The 20,155-nt window shown below is 51.2% G+C and overlaps 1 protein-coding gene across 3 annotated transcripts in view; it reads right to left on the bottom strand.

Moving 5' to 3' along the window:
* Positions 1-20,155, bottom strand: part of TOPBP1 (DNA topoisomerase II binding protein 1) — a 289,247-nt gene that overhangs the window by 104,581 nt on the left and 164,511 nt on the right. For all 3 annotated transcript variants that reach the window (XM_086942059.1, XM_086942060.1, XM_086942061.1), the window contains one exon: positions 418-541. In XM_086942059.1, the coding sequence (XP_086798185.1) occupies positions 418-541 (124 nt within the window). The remainder of the gene's footprint in view (positions 1-417; positions 542-20,155) is intronic.

The following is a 20,155-nucleotide window of genomic DNA, read 5'->3' as shown; positions in this document are numbered from 1 at the left end:
TTTCCACTCCTTTTGTAACATTGTTACTATTGAGGAGACATGGCTGTAATAAAAATAGGTTAAAAAACTTAAATTATGAGATGTTTCAAGAACCAGGCTTTTAGATATGAAGCGCCTGTTGCCCTATAACTTGGAATGAAATACATTATGTTCAATAGCAAATAACTGTTTCCTTTACTACTTCCAACACATAAAGGATTCCTACATTTAGGATCCCAACAGAAGATGTTCTTTTCTTCCCAGACTGAGCATTTAATACCAAGGTTCAGTGAAATCTCAATTCCTGGAAGATCACATTCTTCAGCAATGTGCAGGGTTCACATCACCAGCCATTAATGTATACCAAAGGAAACAATAAAACACATGAAATGTTGTGTGCTTGTTTTGTTAAGATACGGTAAAGCTAGGTATACATACCGCTAAGAGCCAGTGCTCTGAAACTATGTGTATTCCTTTTTCCTTCACAGATTTATACTCCCTGTTGGTGTCATTTTGTCGTCCCTGGTAGATGAAATGAGTCACAGTTTCATCAAAGCACCATCTGAAAAACACAAGAAGATTATGAATATAGCACCTTCTGAATATCTCGGTGATCTAGGAAAAGTCAGTTAAAGGTGCCAAATTACTATTCTCGAAACAGCGGGTAAAACATGAACAAACTAATGTGAGTATGTACTATGAATTTTATTACGGAAAGGACTTACTGCATGGTTAGGTGGTTAGAGGCACCAAAGATTTAACACTGGCGAAAAGATACATAGTTCAGGGGCACAATACACAAATATAAAGTAAAAACATTAGTTAATATGTGGGCTGAGTGCATCTGACTGAACAGTCTCTGTAGTAGGGAATGTTATGTATACATTATGGTATAGAATACAAATCATGTACAATACGACAGCAATAAATGAAATAAGATCATCTGGCATGGGTTACAGAAGCTAAAAAGAAAAATGTTAGTAAAAGCCTTAAAATGACAATACAATACAACAATATATAAAGAAGCAATAAAATAGCCCAAAAAAAGAGTTAAAAAGAATTTTGTGAAGGCAATTTTGCTACATCAGGATAAAGCTTACCTCGCATTATTCTAAGTTGCTACGGAGGATCTTAGAAGAATAAATAAAACACCAAATATCATTATTCTCACTACTGTTAAAACAGTGGACGGTAGCGTCATTAACTGTTTTATTACCCGTGTCCCTGTAAAGAGATTTTACAAAGTATATGTTCCATTGATTCAGTAGTACCACTGCATAGGCAGTACAGTTAGTTAGTCTCTATGCCCTTGGCCCAAGAACCGTCAAACTGAAAGATTGATATGGCGGCCATTGTGGAGGGTCATGGCCTCCGCCTGGTGTCCTACGCCGATGACACGCAGTTGGTCATCTCCCTATCGCGCGCGCCCGGTCTTGCGGCAGACATCTTCAGGAATTGCATGAAAGACCTTGCTGCCTGGATGTCTGCCAACTGTTTAAAGTTGAACGGGAGCAAGACCGAGGTGCTCGTGGTGGGGGGTGCACCGGCGGCGTGGTCGTCGGCGTGGTGGCCTCCTTGTCTGGGGGAAGTCCCCGCTCCCTGCCGTGAGGCCAGGAACCTGGGCGTGTGGCTCGATAAGGACCTCACCTTTGGCCCACATGTCGGTCGGGTGGCGGGGGTATGCTTCAGTGTTCTGAGAGCCCTCAGGAAAGTCTTAGACCTGCTCCCCATCTCAGCTCGTCAGACGCTGGTGCATGCCTTGGTCACCTCCCGACTCGATTATGGGAACCTGCTCTATCTGGGGGCCACAGGCAGGGTCATCGGCCGCCTGCAGGTTCTTCAAAACGCGGCAGCGCGGTTGGTCCTCAGACTCCCCAGGAGGTCATCCGCCAAGCCAGCCTTGCGAGCGCTCCATTGGCTCCCCATTGAGAGGAGAGTGAAGTTTAAGGCCCTTGCCACCTGCCATCGTATTCTGAACGGCAAGGCACCTCTTCCGCTCCAGAGCCTAGTAGCCTATTACGAGCCTACACGCAGTCTCCGGTCCTCGCAGACCGGGCTGTTAAAAGTTCCAAGAATATCTAAAGCTCGTATGGGAGGCAGGTCCTTCAGATACCTTGCTCCCAAGTGCTGGAATAATCTGCCACTGGAACTTCGGCTTGAACCCTCTGAAATCCAGTTTAGGAAAAAACTTAAAACACATCTTTTTCAGTAGATAGCTTGGTTGGGAGTAGGGGGGACAGTCACTCCACTTGTCATAGCGCGGGGACACGCCAGTGGCGTAACCAGGCGCTTAATAAATGCCCAATAATAAAAATAATAATAAAGTAATCAAAAGTGGAAGAAATCGATTTTGAAACCATAAAACAAGGTAGAATCTAAATTGGACTGCATTTTTGGAAGGAAGAATGTTGGGTGTAATGAGGGTGTTCTATTTTAAATCTAATCCCAAATCATAATGAAGCTCATGTAGTTTTATAATTGAATTCGAATCATGTTTACAGTTAGTCAAAGGTATTTTGGCAATAACATCCAATGAGGGCAGATGATAGTTTGTTAGCACTATGAATATGATTTGCCAATGCAAGCTTAGCGACACAGTTGACTTGATCAATTTAAAAAACAATCAATGATCTTAAAGTCCAAGAGTCGGCACAGGCATAACTGAAAAAATAATTGATCAGCTGAATTGTGTCTAAAAACACCAACCTAGTAAGAACTATTTTCAAATGTAATTGACAGTGCGGAAATTATGCCCTTAAATTGAATACAGAACACAAGTATTTCATGTAAATAGTGCCAAGAGTGGAAACTTTACTCAAGTATAACAGAGAGGAGCCTTTTGCAATACCACATGGCATGGAGTTGTCCGTGAATACCTGCACTACACTTCCCCGGACAGAGGGATGCCTTCATTGAAAGTCGGATCACCCGCAGCTCCAGAAGGTTGATATGGAGCCAGGACTCCGCCAGAGACCTGAGGCCTCTGATCTCCACCTCTCCCATGTGGCTCCCCCATCTCAAGATGTACGCATCCGTCACCACTGTGTGCTCTGGTTGGGGTAGGGAGAGGGATCTGTCACTGACCCAATCGAGGTCCGTGAGCCACCACTGCAACTGTCGTGCAGTGCACTCCGAGATCAGGACGTGGTCGTACAGGATGCCCTGATGTTGTGCACACTGGAACTTCAGGTCCCACTGCAGAGCACGCACCCGCCACCTGGCGTGATGTACCAGCAGGATGCAGGAGGCCATCAGACCCAGCAGCCGTAGGGTCATCCTGACCGAAACTCGGGATAAAGGCTGAAAGATCAGAATCAGAGCCTGAATATCCCGAACACGCTGAACCCGAAACTGCATCGAGTCCAGAACCGCTCCGATGAAGAGGAGCTTCTGGGAGGGACCCAGGTGTGACTTCGGCACGTTGATGGAGAACCCCAGCGAATGCAGGAGGTCGGCCGTAGTCTGGAGACGACTGTTTGGGGCGAGCCCGCCTTCAACAACCAGTCGTCGAGATAGGGGAAGACTGGAACCCCTAATCTGCGCAGATGAGCTGCGACCACCGCCATCACCTTCGTGAACACCCGAGGGGCACTGGGGAGGCGAAGGGGGTGCACGGTAAACTGAAAGTGCTTGTGGCCTACCGTGAACCGCAGGTAACGCCGATGGGCCGGCAGGACGAGAATATGGAAATAAGCGTCCTGCAATTCCAATGCTACCATCCAGTCTCCAGGGTCTAGGGTAGCCAAAACCTGAGCAAACGTCAGCATCTTGAACTTCTCCTTCCGGAGGAAGACGTTGACACTTCTGAGGTCCAAGATAAGGCGCAGGCCCCATTTGCCCTTCTTGGGAACCAGAAAGTAGTGGGAGTAACAACCCTGTCCTACTTCTGGGTCAGAAACGCGCTCGATGGCCCCCTTGGCCAAGAGGGCCGTACTTCCTCCTGCAGAAGTTGCAAGTGATCCCCCGACATGCGGTGGTACTGCGGTGGCATTTATTTATTTATTTATTTAAAGTTTTATATAGCGCGAACAAGATCTTTGCAGATATCAGAGCGCTTTACAGACACAGTAGGTAGGGTAAACAAAACTCTTGAAACAATATAAAATTCAGTAGTCAGTGAGTTGCAAAATAGGGTGACAATCACACAAGAGTATGCAGACTAATAACAATCAAGAAACATTAATATTGAAGCAGTACAATGTCTAATCGGGTACGATTATAGCACCCCTTAGGGTGAGTAAACGCAGTGTAAAAGCAGAGTAGTAGTCAGTAATGGGGGCGTTGCAAGTTAGTGAGGCACTCAAATCATAGTGTACACCCCAATAGCCGAGTTGGCAACCAATAATATAGCATCCGTGCGATGATTTAGATCGGAGATCAGTCAAAAAGAGATTCGCATAGGTAAGCAATCAGAAGGCCGATAATGTAGGAGCCAGGTATTGTCATTGTTCCAGTATCAATAGTATTCAGGTGAATTTAGCCTGAAGGATGGCCTTCACCTCTTTCTTGAAGAGTGCAGTGGAAGGGATAAGCCTAGTTTCTGGCGGGAGTGCATTCCAGATCCTGGGCGCCATTCCTGAGAAGGAACGTTTGTATGTTTTTTCCTTCCGGAATCTCCGTGGTTTCAGGAGGAGCGTTTTTGTGCTTCTGTTGGATCTTGAGCCTCCTGAAATGGTCAACTTTTGAGAGAGGTAGTTGGGTGACTTGTGGTGTATGGCCGAGTGCGCCATACAGGCAATTTTCAGCTGAATTCTGGCTTCAATAGGCAGCCAGTTTAGGGATTTTAAATCAGGGGATATGTGCGAGTGTTTTCTTGAGCCAGTGATGAGTCTCGCGGCCGCGTTCAGGGAGGCTCTTAGGGGAGCCGTTGTTGTAAGGGGGAGCCCGCTGAGAGCCGCAATACCGTAGTCTATCCGAGGAATGACTAAGGCTTGAACAACAGTTTGGAAGTCCTTGGGTGGAAGAAAGGGTTTGAGTTTTCTCAGCGTGTTAATTTGGAAGTTGGCTCCTTTAGTTGCTTTGCTAATATGCTGCTGCATGTCGAGATTGCAGTCCAGTGTGATGCCAAGGGATTTTGCGGAGTCCACGATGGTGGGCTGGACATTGAGTGCGGTTAGATGATTGAGCCATGTTTGGGTGATGGCCTTTTTCGTGGGAGGAGAGATCAGAAGGAACTCAGTTTTCAGAGCATTTAGTTTGAGGTGATTGTCGGCCAGCCAAGCTTGGGTCTTTCTTAGTGTGGTATTCAACAGTTTGATGTCTTCAGGGGATTGAAGCTTGAGGTAGAGCTGAGTGTCATCGGCGTACATATGGAAGTGTACCTTTGAAGATTGAAGCAAGGTGGTGAGTGGTTCCATGACGAGGTTGAACAGTGTGGGGGATAGGGAGGAACCTTGTGGGACGCCTAGTGTTACTGGCACAGGCGTGGACAGAGCGTTGTTGATCTTGAACTTCTGAGATCGGTTGTGCAAAAAAGGATGTGAACCATTTGAGAACAGTCCCGGATATGCCCATTCTGGTTGTAGGGGCTTCCTCGAAGGCTGTAGGGGCTTCCTCGAAGGAGAGGGAGTAGCCCCTTCGGACGATTTGCAGCACCCACCTGTCCGAAGTGATGGTACGCCAGTGGAGCAGGTGATGGTGAACTCTGCCTCCCACTGGCGTGGAATGGGCCTGAAAGCTCGGGCTAGGAAGGCTTTGAGGCAAATGCTGCGGGAGCGGTTGTGGACTGACCGGCTCTCTATCCCCCTGCTCTGCCATGGCGGAATGCACGCCCGCCACCGCGTTGAGGTTGATTCTGCGACCTGTGGCTGGACGAACGTGCGGGGGTGCCCATTCCGTGGCCACGAAAGGAGCAAAAAGCAGAAGTTTGCTGGCGCTGGGCCAAGAGGCCCAAGGACTTGGCCGTAGCCCTGGAGTCCTTAAAGTGTTCCATCAAAAGGCATGTCCATGAGAGTGCTTTGAATATCCCCTGAAAAGTTTGTGGACCTCAGCCAGGCGTGACGACGAATCGCCACCATATCTCTGCCCAGCGAGTCTGTGGTGTCAAGTCCACATCAAATGGAGTACCGTGCTGCATCTCGCCCCTCAGCAAGAGCCTGGGCGAGCCGTGCCCTGGCCTCCCCGGACACTGGGGCAGCACGTCCGCCACCGTATCCCACAGGCAGTGGGTGTAATGGTGCAAAAGGCATGTGGTATTAATGGACCGCAACTCTAGACTGAAGGAGGAAAACAGTTTTTTGCCAAACTGTTCCAGCCTTTTGGATTCCCGATCTGGGGGTGCGGTCGGGAACGCGGTTTGGGACGTGGAGGCCTGGATAACCAGACTCTCAGGGGTGGGGTGGGTGGACAGAAAGCGGGGGTCACCCGGAGCTAGGCGGTGGCGCCGGGCCACGTTCCGATCCACATTAGGGACTGTGGTGGGCTTGGACCAAGTGCCCATCGGAACGTCAGTGAGGGTCTCATTAAACTGCAGCAGAGGCTCCGAAGAGCTTACTGGCGATTGAAGCACCTCAGTGAGGAGGTTAGCCCTCACGCCCACTGCAGGGAGCTCAAGGCCCAAGGCCTTGGACGCATTGCGCAGCACCACAGATAAGTAGCTCCCTCCTCCGTAGCCACGGAAGGAGGAGAGAGAAGAAAACAAGTTACTTACCTGTAACTTCAGTTATCCAGTATTGGTATCTTTCATAGATTCACATGCCTGAATCAATCCCCGTCGCCGAGGCGGGAGTCCCACAGTAAATAAAAAAGCAGTGCCAAAAGTAAATTATAGTAGTAGGCCCTAAATACAGGCCTGAGGCCTAGATTGAAGTAGCCTTTCTACCTCATTATGCTGAAAAGACCCAAGTCTTTGTCACAGCCAATCAGCTGTCAGCACCCTCTAGAACCCTCTCTGCAGAGCCAGTTCTCTTCAGATTTTCGTTAGCATAAGTGGGGAATAAGTATCCCAATTCTAGAGAACTGACTCTCCGGGGAGGAGGGTGGATGCATGTGAATCTATGAAAGATACCAATACTGGATAACTGAAGCTACAGGTAAGTAACTTGTTTTCTTATCCAGTATTGGGGTATCTTTCATAGATTCACAAGCCTGAATCAGAATAGCAAGCAGTAAACCAGATCAAAGTCGGTTGCGGATGGTGGGAGACTTGTACTGAAACACTCCCATTAAAACCATTATTAATTAATTAACAAATGTTTCACATGTTATTGTCACAGACAAAGATGAATAAAAGCTTATTAATGCATCTGAAATATCAGAATAGATATATCAAATGAACATGTTTGCAATCACATTAAAATTACTTTATTTATAAAAGAACATATTGTAGGAAGGTACCTCCTGACTATGGTTGCCCCCAACTTTTTGCCCTGTGTTTTAGCTGGTTTTTGACATAGTCGACCTGGGGCCCTGCCAATCAGGACCCCAGGCCTACTGCTCTCTCTTTAAAATGGATTCCATGTACCCTAGGTACATTTCCAATTGGTACTGGGCCACCTTATCAGACCCTGTAACTCAGGGCATAGGTGTACCCAGGGCTGCCAGGGGCTGCAGCATGTATTATGCCACCCCTGGCTGGCCTCTTAAATTTGACACAACTGGCTGCATGACAGCTGGGGCAAAGTCGTGTAATCACCCTTTGCTGTAGGTGTAGTATACCTATACCTAACCCTAAAATGGACACACAGATTCCTATCAGTCACTCCTATGGCAGGCCTTGACAATCCTGAAGGCAGAGTGCTTGGAATCGTGTGAGATGGTGCTCTGGCATGAGCTGAGCCTGTCTGCAGCTTGCGGAACCAAGTCCTAATAGCTGTTCCATGATATCGCATACCATATACTCTTAAGTGCAATATAATCCTCGCGGTTAAATGCTAACTTTGGTATTGCTTTATCAAAACATGTCGAGTAAGGTGTCATACGAATTGGAATACTAACCCCTCGCCAATTCTGGCGACGGGGTTAGCATTCCACCCTTCTAGAGGGACACGACATGTATGTAACTGTGAACCCCGGTTAAAGTTAACTGAAGCCTCAGCTCCACAAAATGGATGCTGCCACCACAGACACGAGTCTGACCCCCTGTAGCTGGGAGTCCTTCCAGCGAGGGGAGCCTGGACAAAGGGTTTCCTGTCAGGGGCGGTGCTAGCACCGTCCCAGACCTGGTTTTGTGTATCCTGGGTAGGCAGGGCTTTACAGGAAGGTGACTGCTGAGTGGCACCCCGGTGCTCACTACGCATAGGCCGGTCTGAACCAGTTCCAGGGGCACACCAGCCCCTGGCCTGGGGAAGTCCGGCATGGCAGAGGGGTGTAACCACCCCCCCTCCTAGTCCCACCTATAGGCAGGACCTAGTCACCGGGTCAGCCCCCTTTTTTAGTATAAAGATGGGAGCGGGCCCCCTGTTCAGATTAGATCATCTTTGGAATCAAGACACGACTTTCTTCGAAAGGACTTCAAGATTTCTTCTTCAAGATTCTCCCTTGTGGCTAAGGAGTAGTCACCCTGCATCAAGCGGGCACCATCCTAAAGAACACTGCGGTCTGCTGCAAGTCCTTCATCACGAATCCGACGACCCAGCTCGACGAGACCCGGCTTCCCTGGCACCTCTAACCTCTACTCACCTCTACAGCCAAGCTGAGAACCGTGAGTGCGACGAGACCTCGAGGGACCGACGATCGCCAAGACTGCACGACATCTTTACTGCAAGCCCACCGTGTCCTCCACGGGTGAGTGCTTTGGGGTCCGAGAAGCCCCGACCCTGCGCAGCTCCAGCACCCAAGGTCAACCTCCCTGCATCTCCACGATCTGCGTGGGGCCCTTCTGCTGTTTGCTGTGCACCGCGTTGTTTGGCTACTAGCCGGCTGGCTTGTGGCCTTCTGAACGACACCCGACGACATCACTGCTGCTGGTCTGGTTGCTCCAGACTGGCCCTTGCTTCCTTCTTTAAGAGAGGCACCCCGGACCCTCCTGGTCCACTCCAGACGCCATTTTAGGTCCACCGCGTGGGCTTGAATTTGCCAAGGCTTTGTTGCCCAATCCTGGGTCCAGCGACGCCGACAGCTTCTATCTTCGTGGGACAGCTCGATCCTCCTTCCTGGTCGCCGACAACGCCTCCTGGTCCGTGAGATCTCCGAGCCCAGCGTCACCCACACGCCTTGTCGAGGTGGCTACCATCCGGTGCCCTCCTGGTGCCCACTGACTACTGGCTAGTAGTCTCGAACTTGGTCCCCTCTGCTTTCAGGTGTCATCTTCCATCGATCCAGGTTTGGATCCACCGAACTTTCTTCACTGGTCGCCTGCCAGCAACTTCTTTCTTCCAGGCTCCTGGTCCCTCAACGAGGATACCCGACGTCCTTTGAGTCCTATGCAGCTGCAGCCCCTGGGCTAGGTAACTTCGGCATTTCGGTGCCCCAGCATAGCCTCAGTATCCAAGGGTCAGAATCTACTTTCGTTTTCTCCCTACCAGGTCGGGTTCGCCCGAGAACACTAACTTTGCAATTTCTAGCTACCATAGACTTTGTCCCGCATCTCGCGTGAGAGTGCACACACTGCACCCGAGTCCCCTGGGTCTCCTAGAAGTAATCTAACGATTCTATAGTCAAGTCCTAGCGATTCCAAAGCCTATTAGTACTGTACTTACCTGCTAGTAATTTCGCATTCCACTTTTCTAGTATATGGTTTTCCGTGCCCCTCGGGCATTTGTATATACTGTGCTAACTTAAGTATTTTTGTAAGAGTTTTGGTTTGTGCTTAGTACCCTGTCCTCATAAAGAGTACAGGGCTGTTGTGATCTTTAATAAATAACTGTTTATTTTCATAACACTTGTGTGGTGTCCTTTCACTTGGTGTTCAAGGGGTATATGTGGTATAACAGCTGGCTTAACACGCCCTCTCGAGTCTTTAGCCTTAGACTGCTCGTATCCACGCTACTAGGATAGCTGGTCTATAAGGTTGACTTACAACCAATCATCAATAAGGGTTGCTGGACTGATACATAGTGTTCACTAGAATAGTGAGCACTGCATATCAGGCCACCTTCTCACATTGGTGAGCAGCGGTTGGGATTTGAGCTTGCTGTTGTTTTACCACACGTATCCTAAGAATATCTTGTTGAAAGATCACATAAGTACTGTTAGTACATATAACTAAGCTTAGAATACTCTGAGTTCTACTGAACCAGCTGTTGCAGCTCCTCAAGGCTTAGCACACCTTGGCTGTAACTCTTAGCAAGGGATCAGTAGGTAAACACATAGTGTAGGTAGGTGCATCACTTACACCACACTAGAATCAGCATGTCAGACAAAGGAGGAAACTCTGAGTATCCCCTTGTGTCAGTGGACCCTCCACAGGTCCTTACTTCAAAATATGCTGCTCTTAGCTTCCATGAGATGAGACAAGTGTGTACTCTCAGGAAACTAAAACAAGGGTCTAACCCCACCACTTCCTTTCTGATTGGTCTCTTAGAGGCTTATGATGCCAGTAGGGCTGGTAACCCAGACCCTTCTAATCCAGAAGGAAGTTTGCCCTCCTTACAGGGACCCTTTGATAGCCAGGAACATCCCCTCCAGGAAGCAGATGATGCTGAGGATGAGGATGAGGACCAGTTGTCAGGGGATGAGGCAGATAAGGGACAGGTAGAAGTCAGCAGACTAACCAGGTCCAACTTAAGCAGACATGAGATTGGTACTGGGGGACCCCTGGGCCCACTCTCAGGTCAGCTTAACATTGGGAATGGACGAGTTAGGTCTCTATCAAGAGGCTCTAACAGATCCTTTCGAACCAATGGCTCTCTCAACTCTTCTCACAGAGGGATGTCTTCCCCTAAGAGGAGAGTGTATGAAGCTGAAGAAAGGGCAGTCAAACGGAGGATTGAAAGGGAAGAACTTGCCCTGGCCAAAGAGAGACTTGCCCTTGCTAGAGAGCAAGAATTATGTGGGCTACAGCCCACTGGTGGCAGCAATAAACCTAGCAATAGGGAAAGGAGTTTTGATACAAAGCACCTGAATAAGATAGTGCCCCCCTTTAAAGAAGGGGATGACATCCACAAATGGATTACTGCTTTGGAGAGAGCCTGCACTGTGCAGGGTGTTCCCCAAAGTAAGTGGGCAGCTATCTTGTGGCTCTCCTTTGATGGTAAAGGTAGAGATAAGCTCCTCACCACAAGGGTGGAGGATGCTAACAATTACCAAATCTTGAAGAATACACTGGTTGATGGGTTTGGTTTAACCACTGAACAATACAGGATGCTGTTCAGAGACACCCAGAAAACTCAGTCTCAAGATTGGACTGACTTTGTTGATTGTGCCACTAAGGCTTTTGAAGGCTGGCTACTGGGTAGTAAGGTTACTGATTTTAAAGGATTGTATAATCTAATTATGAGGGAGCAAATCTTAAATAATTGTCAGAACCAGCTATTATATCAGCACCTGGTAGACTCTGAGTTGACCTCTCCACAGGAATTGGGTAAGAGGGCAGACAAATGGGTCAGAACCAGGGTTAGGCCTAAAAACCAGGGTGGTGACCAGAAAAAGGAATCAACCAAGCCTCAAGAGAAGGGTGGGGATAAATCCACAGAAAAGACTTCCCAAGGGCCCCAAAACTCCAACAAGGGTGGTGGGTCCCAGAACACTCCTTCAGAACAGAAGAAACCTTATTGTAGTAGTAAAAGTATGTTTATTAGACCATTGGTCTCCAAACAGAATACATATTACTGAATATACAGAATACATATAACTTCACGCCCAAAACCTGGTGGCCAGAAAAGGCAGAAATCCCACCGAACACTACCCAATCGGCACGAAACCTAGGGATTACATTTGACAGCAATCTCTCTTTCAAGCAGCAAGCCTTGAAAGTGGCAGGTAACTGCTTTGCCATTATTAAAGGACTCAGGAAGTTTTTCGACCTCCTTCCTTTTGAGGCTAGGAAGACGGTAACAGTCGCTCTGGTGACATCGCGGATAGACTATTGTAATAGTCTATATGCAGGTACTACAAAAACCACCACACATAAACTTCAAATGGTGCAGAATGCCGCAGCTAGGTTAGTCCTTAAATGGCCGAAGAAATCTTCTGCATCATCTGCACTAAATACTCTACATTGGCTCCCAATTAATAAGAGAGTCCTCTTTAAAATACTGATTATCACCTTTAGAGCCACCCATGCTTTGGGACCAAAATACCTACAGCAGAGATTCGCCAGATACCATCCCTCTCGCAATCTCCGTTCATCTAGCTCTAATCTCCTGTCAGTTCCTAGGTTCAAGCTCAGCACGAGAGGTGGCAAATCCCTTCCAGTACTCGGAGCTAAAGCGTGGAACACTCTCCCCCCCGACCTCCGTGCCCTAGACAAGGAAAAAGATTTCAGAAAGGGACTGAAAACCTGGATTTTCAAGCTTCAGGACTCCCACGTTAGAGCACTAGTGTAACAGTTGGGTGAGTTCCATCCACTCCCTACCTGCTTCCTTCATCACTGAATCAGTATCTGGCGCCTTGATGCTCCCTGGAGTGAATGCAGCGCGGTACAAATGCTATTTTACATTACATTACATTACATATTACAATAAATAGTTTAAAAACATGTATAAAAAATTCCGCAAATACTTCAAGAGAGACAAATTTTCATACAGCACTACACCCATATTGTAATCAGCAATACAATGAAGCTTTAACTTAGGGATAGCGTTCCGCCCTAGACACAATTTTCTAGAGCGCGACCTACTATTACTTCATGCCAATTTCTATCCAACTATATTTGGATCCAACAGAGTCCTTTTTACCGCCTTCCTATATTTTGCCATGGCGATTGCTATATCAAGATTTGGCATGTCGGTAAGTAGGTTAATTGCTAAGAGGCGCTCAGTTATACCATATTTTAAAAACAAGGGTCGCAAAAACAGTTTCCGCTGTGACACCCATTTTTGACAGTCTAGTAAGATATGTAGATTATCACACTTGGTACCTAATCCACAGCGGCATTTACCATCCGGTTGTACCAATTCTGCTTTTCTGTTTCTCAAAGAAACCCAACAGTTAATCCCTATTCTCCATCGGAGCACCTCAGCTCTTAATCCAGCATTAGGTAGTGTATCCAAATAGGGATACCATGTATCATTCTCCCAGCTATTTATCATATAATGGACTGACACTTTCTTTTTCAAATATATCATATCATTTTGCCTGGATATTTCTCTTCCTGCTGTTCTAAGCTCCGCATTGGAGGCTTCAACCGACAGAGTTGCCTGGTCAAATTTTACATTTAAGTTTTTACACAGTGCACACAATTTCATTCTGATCCTGCTGGCCCAATTTAATTCACTGTGCAAGATCTCCTCTTTACACCATTGTGACACTTTTGTGACTTCCTCGGATCCCAATCTTTTCCAAAATCTTAAAAGGGCCACTTGTACCTGTATGTTCCATGAGGTCACGCCTAATTCCAAGCGGATTGCCTGAATCATGGAGGAGCCGGGTAGTGACATCAACGGTTTTACACATTTCCCCTCCTTAATGTCCCAATTATTCTTCCCGCTCAAATATAGAACTTCGGCTCCATACTGCACTTGTGGGGGTATCATTGCCTTATAGGCTTTCAGTAATGGTCTATGTGACATATCCCCGTAAACTTGGCTAAATTTCCTTAGCCCGCATCCTGATGTATGGGCTTTGGCAGTCTGGGCTACTAAATGAATATCCCATTTTAAAGACTTTTCAAACCAAATACCGAGGTATCTGTACTCATTCACACTTTCTAGTTTAGTAGTTCCCAGATAGCAATTAAAATTCAGAACCAGAACACTCCTTCAGAACAGAAGAAACCTTATTGCCATACCTGTAAACAGGTGGGTCATTACAAAAGTGATGCCAGTTGCCCTAAAAATGGCAATAAGGGAAACATGCCCCCAGGTAATACTCCTAAACCTCCTATCTGAAAGAAACACGTTAGTGTTAGATTCCTTACCTTAGAATATCCCCAGGCGTCAGTCTGGATCCGGAAACTTTTGCGTAGCAGTACCCCTGCGCGTCGGTAGGCGTTGTCTGCAGGCGTCCCCTGCGGCTCCGCGTCCGTCGTCGGCGTCGTGCGCCGTGATGACGTCGCTGGAGTACATAGACGCCGCCTCCGCGCGCTGACGTCAGTTCTTCTTTTTTCCGCGCCAGTGGACGCAGATCTGAAGAGCAGTACTCCGGTCTTTGACCAAGTTTTTCGATTGTTTTTTCTCTATTGTGCCTGATAGGATGCCTGGGTTTAAGAATTGCGATGACTGTGAGCGCACGATGTCGGTCACAGACCATCACCGCCTCTGTCTCCGGTGCCTGGGCCCCGACCACGACGTGGACTCCTGCGTCGACTGCCGGGCCCTTACCAACAAGGCTAGGCGGGAGCGGTCCCGCAAGCTACTGGAGCTCCGGGTGTCGGCCCCACGTCGGGACCGGGAGCGGTCCCGGTCCGGCCGGAGGTCGAGAGAGCGTTCGAGGGAGCGGTCGCGGAGCCGCGCCGGGCGCTCGGGAAGTCGACACCACTCGTCAGGCTCGTCAGGTAGGAAGCACAAGAAGTCGGGGCGTCGTCATCGTACCCCCGACGCTCGCGCGATGCGGCCGGGGGCTCGGGTGACCCCAACCCCGCGGCTCCGCGAGAGTCGCCGGCGCGGCCTGCCTCATACCCTCCGGTCCCTGGGCATGGCGCGACGCCTGAGGAGATCGAGGCGTTCGTCATGGCCATGAGGGCGCTCGCTTCTCCGACGGGGCCTACGGTGCCTTCGGGCCCAGTGCTGCCGTCTGGGGGCCCTGGCGGTTCGGGTGTCCCTGCCTCGGCGCCGTCGGGTGCTCCGGCCCCGGCGCCGCCGACGGCTCCGACCCCGGCGCCGCAAAGGCCTTCGGGATCGGCGCCGGCTGGTCTTCCGGCCTCCCCGGCGCCGTTGCCATCGGGGTTACCCCCGACGCCGCCCCCGCGCGGCGCCGGTTCTCCACTGCCGGTTCCGGCCGGCGGTGGGGTTCCGGCGCCGGCTCCGGGCGGTGCCGTCCCCTTACCTTCTCCGACGCCGGGCGCCGGACGGGCGTCGCTCGACGCCGGTCCCGGCGCCGATGGGGCCCATGAACCCCGAGGAGCCGGTCTTCATCATTGACTCCGAATACGGAGAGGATGAGGAGTACGGTGAAGGTTGGGAGGGGTCCGAGGACCCTCTGGCTCGCGAGTGCCAGTATGACCCGGACTGGACAGGTGACTTGGGGGATGCCAGTGGTTTGGACGACTCTCCTAACCCTGGTTTGATCTCTCCTCCTTCCGTGGCATCGGTGGAGGGAGCTGCCTATTCTGTGGTGCTGATGAGGGCTGCCAAGGCCTTAAACCTTGAGCTCCCCGTCGCGGCCGTGAGGCCTAACATCCTCACCGAGGTCTTCAAACCGCAGTCATGCCCACTGGAGCCACTGCTGCCGTTTAATGAAGCCTTGTCGGACGTTCTGTTGGGCACGTGGTCCAGGCCCGCTTCAGGTGCGCCTGTTGATCGGAACGTGGCCAGGCGCCACCGTCCTTGTCCGGACGACCCCAAGTACCTGTCTACCCACCCCACTCCTGAGAGTCTGGTGATCCAGGCCTCGACCTCCCAGTCCGCATTCCCGTCGGCCCCGCCCGACCGGGAATCCAAGAGGTATGACCAGTTTGGCAAAAAGGTCTTCTCGTCCATTAGTTTGGGCCTGCGGTCTTGCAACACCGCCTGCCTCTTGGGCCGCTACACCCACTCTGTGTGGGATACGGTCGCGGAGCTGCTGCCAGAATGCCCCATGGAGGTGCGGGCAAAACTCGGTCAGGCTGTGGCTGAGGGCCGAGATGCAGCGAAATATTCAATTCGGTGTGGTCTTGATACGACCGACTCGCTGGGCAGAGCTATGTCTACAACGGTGGCGATTCGTCGCCACGCCTGGCTGAGATCCGCCAATTTTTCGGCTGATGTCCAGAATACCCTGATGGACATGCCGTTTGATGGCTGTCACCTGTTCGGTGACAAGGCGGACCACGCGCTGGAACGCTTCAAGGACTCCAGGGTCACGGCCAAGTCCTTGGGTCTCTCGACCCAGCGTCAGCAACCGGGTTCGTTTCGCCCCTTTCGTGGCCAAGGAAGGGGCGCCCCCACACGTGCTGCCAGCCACGCGCCGCAACAATCCTTTCAACGCGGTGGCGGCCGTGGAAACCGCCGTGGTGGCGGTCGGGGACAACGGCGGGGTCAGACCACACCCTCCCCCGCAGCATCTACCCCAAAATCCTCCTAGTCCGTGCTTTCGGCCCCATGTGACGCCAGTGGGTGGCAGGGTTCGCCATCACCACGCTCACTGGCGCACAATCACTTCGGACAGGTGGGTGCTGCAAATTGTCCGAAGGGGCTACTCCCTCCCCTTCGAGACCTCTCCTCCAGCCATGCCACCGCAGAACCACCGTGTGTCGGGGGACCACTTGACACTTCTGCAGGAGGAAGTTACGGCCCTCTTGGCCAAGGGGGCCATCGAGCGCGTTCCTGGGCCAGAAGTAGGGCGTGGTTGTTATTCCCACTACTTTCTGGTGCCCAAGAAGGACAAGGGGGGGCCTACGTCCTATCTTGGATCTAAGGAACGTCAACGGCTTCCTCCGGAAGGAGAAGTTCAAGATGTTGACGTTAGCTCAGGTCTTGGCTGCTCTAGACCCGCAAGACTGGATGGTAGCGTTGGACTTGCAGGACGCCTATTTTAACATCCCCGTCCTGCCGGCCCACCGGCGTTACCTGCGGTTCACGGTAGGCCTGGAGCACTTTCAGTTTATCGTGCTCCCCTTCGGCCTTACCAGCGCCCCACGGGTGTTCACAAAGGTGATGGCGGTGGTCGCAGCTCATCTGCGCAGGTTAGGGGTTTCAGTCTTCCCCTACCTAGACGACTGGTTGTTGAAGGCGGGCTCGCCCCAGACAGTCGTCCACCACCTTCAGATGACGGCAGACCTCTTGCACGACCTGGGGTTCTCCATCAACGTGCCGAAATCACACCTGTGTCCCTCTCAAAAGCTCCTTTTCATCGGAGCGGTTCTGGACTCGGCGCAGTTTCGGGTTTATCCTCCGGAACGGCGGGTTCGGGATATTCAGGCTTTGATTCCCATCTTTCAGCCGCTATCCCGAGTCTCGGTCAGGTTGACGCTGCGGCTGCTGGGACTGATGGCTTCCTGCATCCTTCTGGTGCATCACGCCAGGTGGCGGATGCGGGCTCTGCAGTGGGACCTGAAGTTTCAGTGGGCCCAGCATCAGGGCAACTTGTCCGACCACGTCTTGATCTCGGAGGGCACTGCGAGACAACTGCAGTGGTGGCTTACGGACCGCGATTGGGTCAGGGGCAAGTCCCTCTCCCTTCCCCAACCGGAGCACGTTGTCGTGACGGACGCGTCCCTCCTGGGCTGGGGTGGCCACTTGGGAGAGGCAGAGATCAGAGGCATCTGGTCTCCGGCGGAGTCCCGGCTCCATATCAATCTGTTGGAGCTGCGGGCGATTCGTCTGGCACTGAAGGCATTCCTCCCCTTTGTCAACGGGAGTGTGGTGCAGGTGTTCACCGACAACACCACCGCCATGTGGTACTGCAACAAACAGGGCGGAGTGGGGTCGTGGACCCTTTGCCAGGAGGCTCTGCGCCTCTGGCAATGGCTGGAACGTCAGGGCGTGACTCTGACGGTTCAACACCTGGCAGGTTCTCTGAACGCCAGGGCGGACGAACTCAGCCGTCGGTGCTCGATGGATCACGAATGGCGTCTGAACTCGGACGTGGCGCAAGGCATCTTTCGGCAATGGGGAGAGCCTTGGTTAGATCTATTCGCCACAGAAGAGAACGCGCAATGTCATCAGTTCTGCGCGTTGGAGTTTCCAAGACGGCACTCGCACGGCGACGCCTTTCGGCGCGAGTGGAGTTGCGGTCTGTTATACGCCTTTCCGCCTATACCACTTCTGCCCAGAGTGCTGAAGAAGATCAGGCGCGACCGGGCCCAAGTTATCCTTGTGGCTCCGGACTGGGCTCGAAGGTACTGGTATCCCGAGCTACTCAGCATGTCAGTCGGTCCCCCGATCCGCCTGCCTCTTCAGGAGGACCTTCTGTCGCAGCAGCAGGGGACGGTCCTCCACCCGAACCTGTCCAGTCTCCACCTCCATGCTTGGAGATTGAGCGGCGGCAGTTGAGGCCATTTGACTTGCCTCCTGAAGTCTGTGATGTTATTCTGGCAGCCAGGCGTCCCTCCACTAAGTCGGTATACGCCTGTCGGTGGAACAGATTTGTGGCATGGTGCACAGCAAAGGCTGTGGATCCTCTCTCTGCCCCTCTTTCGGAGGTTCTTCTGTTTCTTCTTTCTCTTGCCCAGCAGGGCTCTGCTCTGGGCACTATCAAGGGCTACCTTTCTGCCCTTTCAGCCTTTTTGAGGCTTCCTGATCAGCCTTCTTTGTTCAAATCCCCGATTGTGACTCGGTTCTTAAAAGGCATCACTCACATGTTTCCACCTGTTCCGTTTGTGATGCCTCAGTGGGATTTGAACCTGGTTCTGACCTTCCTGATGTGTGCTCCCTTTGAGCCCCTTCATTCTTGTCCTCTCCGTCTCCTGACTTTAAAGACGGCTTTCCTGGTTGCCATCACCTCTGCCAGGAGAGTGAGTGAGCTCCAGGCTCTTTCTGTCCAACCTCCTTTCCTGTCCATTCATCCTGACAAGGTGGTTCTGAGGACTAGACCTTCTTTCCTGCCCAAGGTTGTTTCGGCCTTTCACATCGGGCAGTCCATCACCCTCCCTTCCTTCTTCCCGCCTCCGCATCCTTCAAAGGATGAAGAGCGGCTCCACCGTCTGGACCCAAAACGTGCGCTTTCATTCTACATGGATCGCACACGCCAGTTCCGGGTGGATGACCAACTGTTTGTTGGCTACGTGGGTGCGAAGAAGGGACGGGCGGTTTGTAAGCGAACCATCTCTCGATGGGTCGTCCTCTGCATCAAAGCGTGCTACTCTTTGGCTCGGAAGGAGCCTCCTGTTGGGCTGAGGGCCCATTCCACTCGGGCCACGGCGGCTACTACTGCCCTGGGCCGGGGAGTCCCCTTGCAGGACATTTGCCAAGCGGCTACGTGGGCCTCGCTGCACACCTTTGCGAGGCACTACTGCCTGGACAGTCAAGTCCGGAGGGATGGCTTCTTTGGCCGTTCTGTCCTCCAGGACTTTCTGGTGTAGTTTTGTATTGGTTCGCAGACCCACCACCGGGGTTGGTATTGCTGGGGTATGTATTCTAAGGTAAGGAATCTAACACTAACGTGTTTCTTTCAGATGAACAAGTTACTTACCTTCGGTAACGATATATCTGTAAGAAACATTAGTTAGTGTTAGATTCCTTACCGAACCCACCCATCCTCCCCGTTCTGCGAACTGATACCTAGGGTTAAGGTCATCCCTTTTCAGGGCCCTAGTTTGTACATGGCACCAGTGTTGGTTCTCTCATGGCTCTGCGTCTCCTGGCGCGGAAAAGCTGTGTGCAAAGAACTGACGTCAGCGCGCGGAGGCGGCGTCTATGTACTCCAGCGACGTCATCACGGCGCACGACGCCGACGACGGACGCGGAGCCGCAGGGGACGCCTGCAGACGACGCCTACCGACGCGCAGGGGTACTGCTACGCAAAAGTTTCCGGATCCAGACTGACGCCTGGGGATATTCTAAGGTAAGGAATCTAACACTAACTAATGTTTCTTACAGATATATCGTTACCGAAGGTAAGTAACTTGTTCGTTACCACTAGTGGTAATCCCCCAGGTGGTGGGAGTGCCCCCAAGAATGTGGTGGGCATTACTTTGGGCAATCAGGAGGACTATGGCCTAGCCAGGTTCCCTGACCACACTCCTGTCTGTGAGACTGGCATGGGGTTTGCCAACTTCACTACTGGACCCCACATTTTGGGAAAGTATAGACAAGAAGTTTTAGTGAATGGTCAGAAAGTTGAGGCATTCAGAGACACAGGGGCCAGCCTCACCATGGTGAGTGACCATCTGGTCCCCTCTGCTCAACTGACCCCTGGTTTTACTTATCAGGTGACAGACATTCATGGAGTGAAGAGAAGGCATCCCATGGCAGTAGTCAAGCTCAGCTGGGGTAATGTCACAGGGCCCATGAGAGTGGCAGTGACAGATAACCTGCCTGTAGATTGCTTACTGGGGAAT

This window comes from Lissotriton vulgaris, chromosome 10 (genome assembly GCF_964263255.1).
Source record: "Lissotriton vulgaris chromosome 10, aLisVul1.2, whole genome shotgun sequence".
Taxonomy (NCBI): Eukaryota; Metazoa; Chordata; class Amphibia; order Caudata; family Salamandridae; genus Lissotriton; species Lissotriton vulgaris.
The sequence above is the reverse complement of the archived record's forward strand: the minus strand, read 5'-3'. Positions and strand labels throughout refer to the sequence as shown.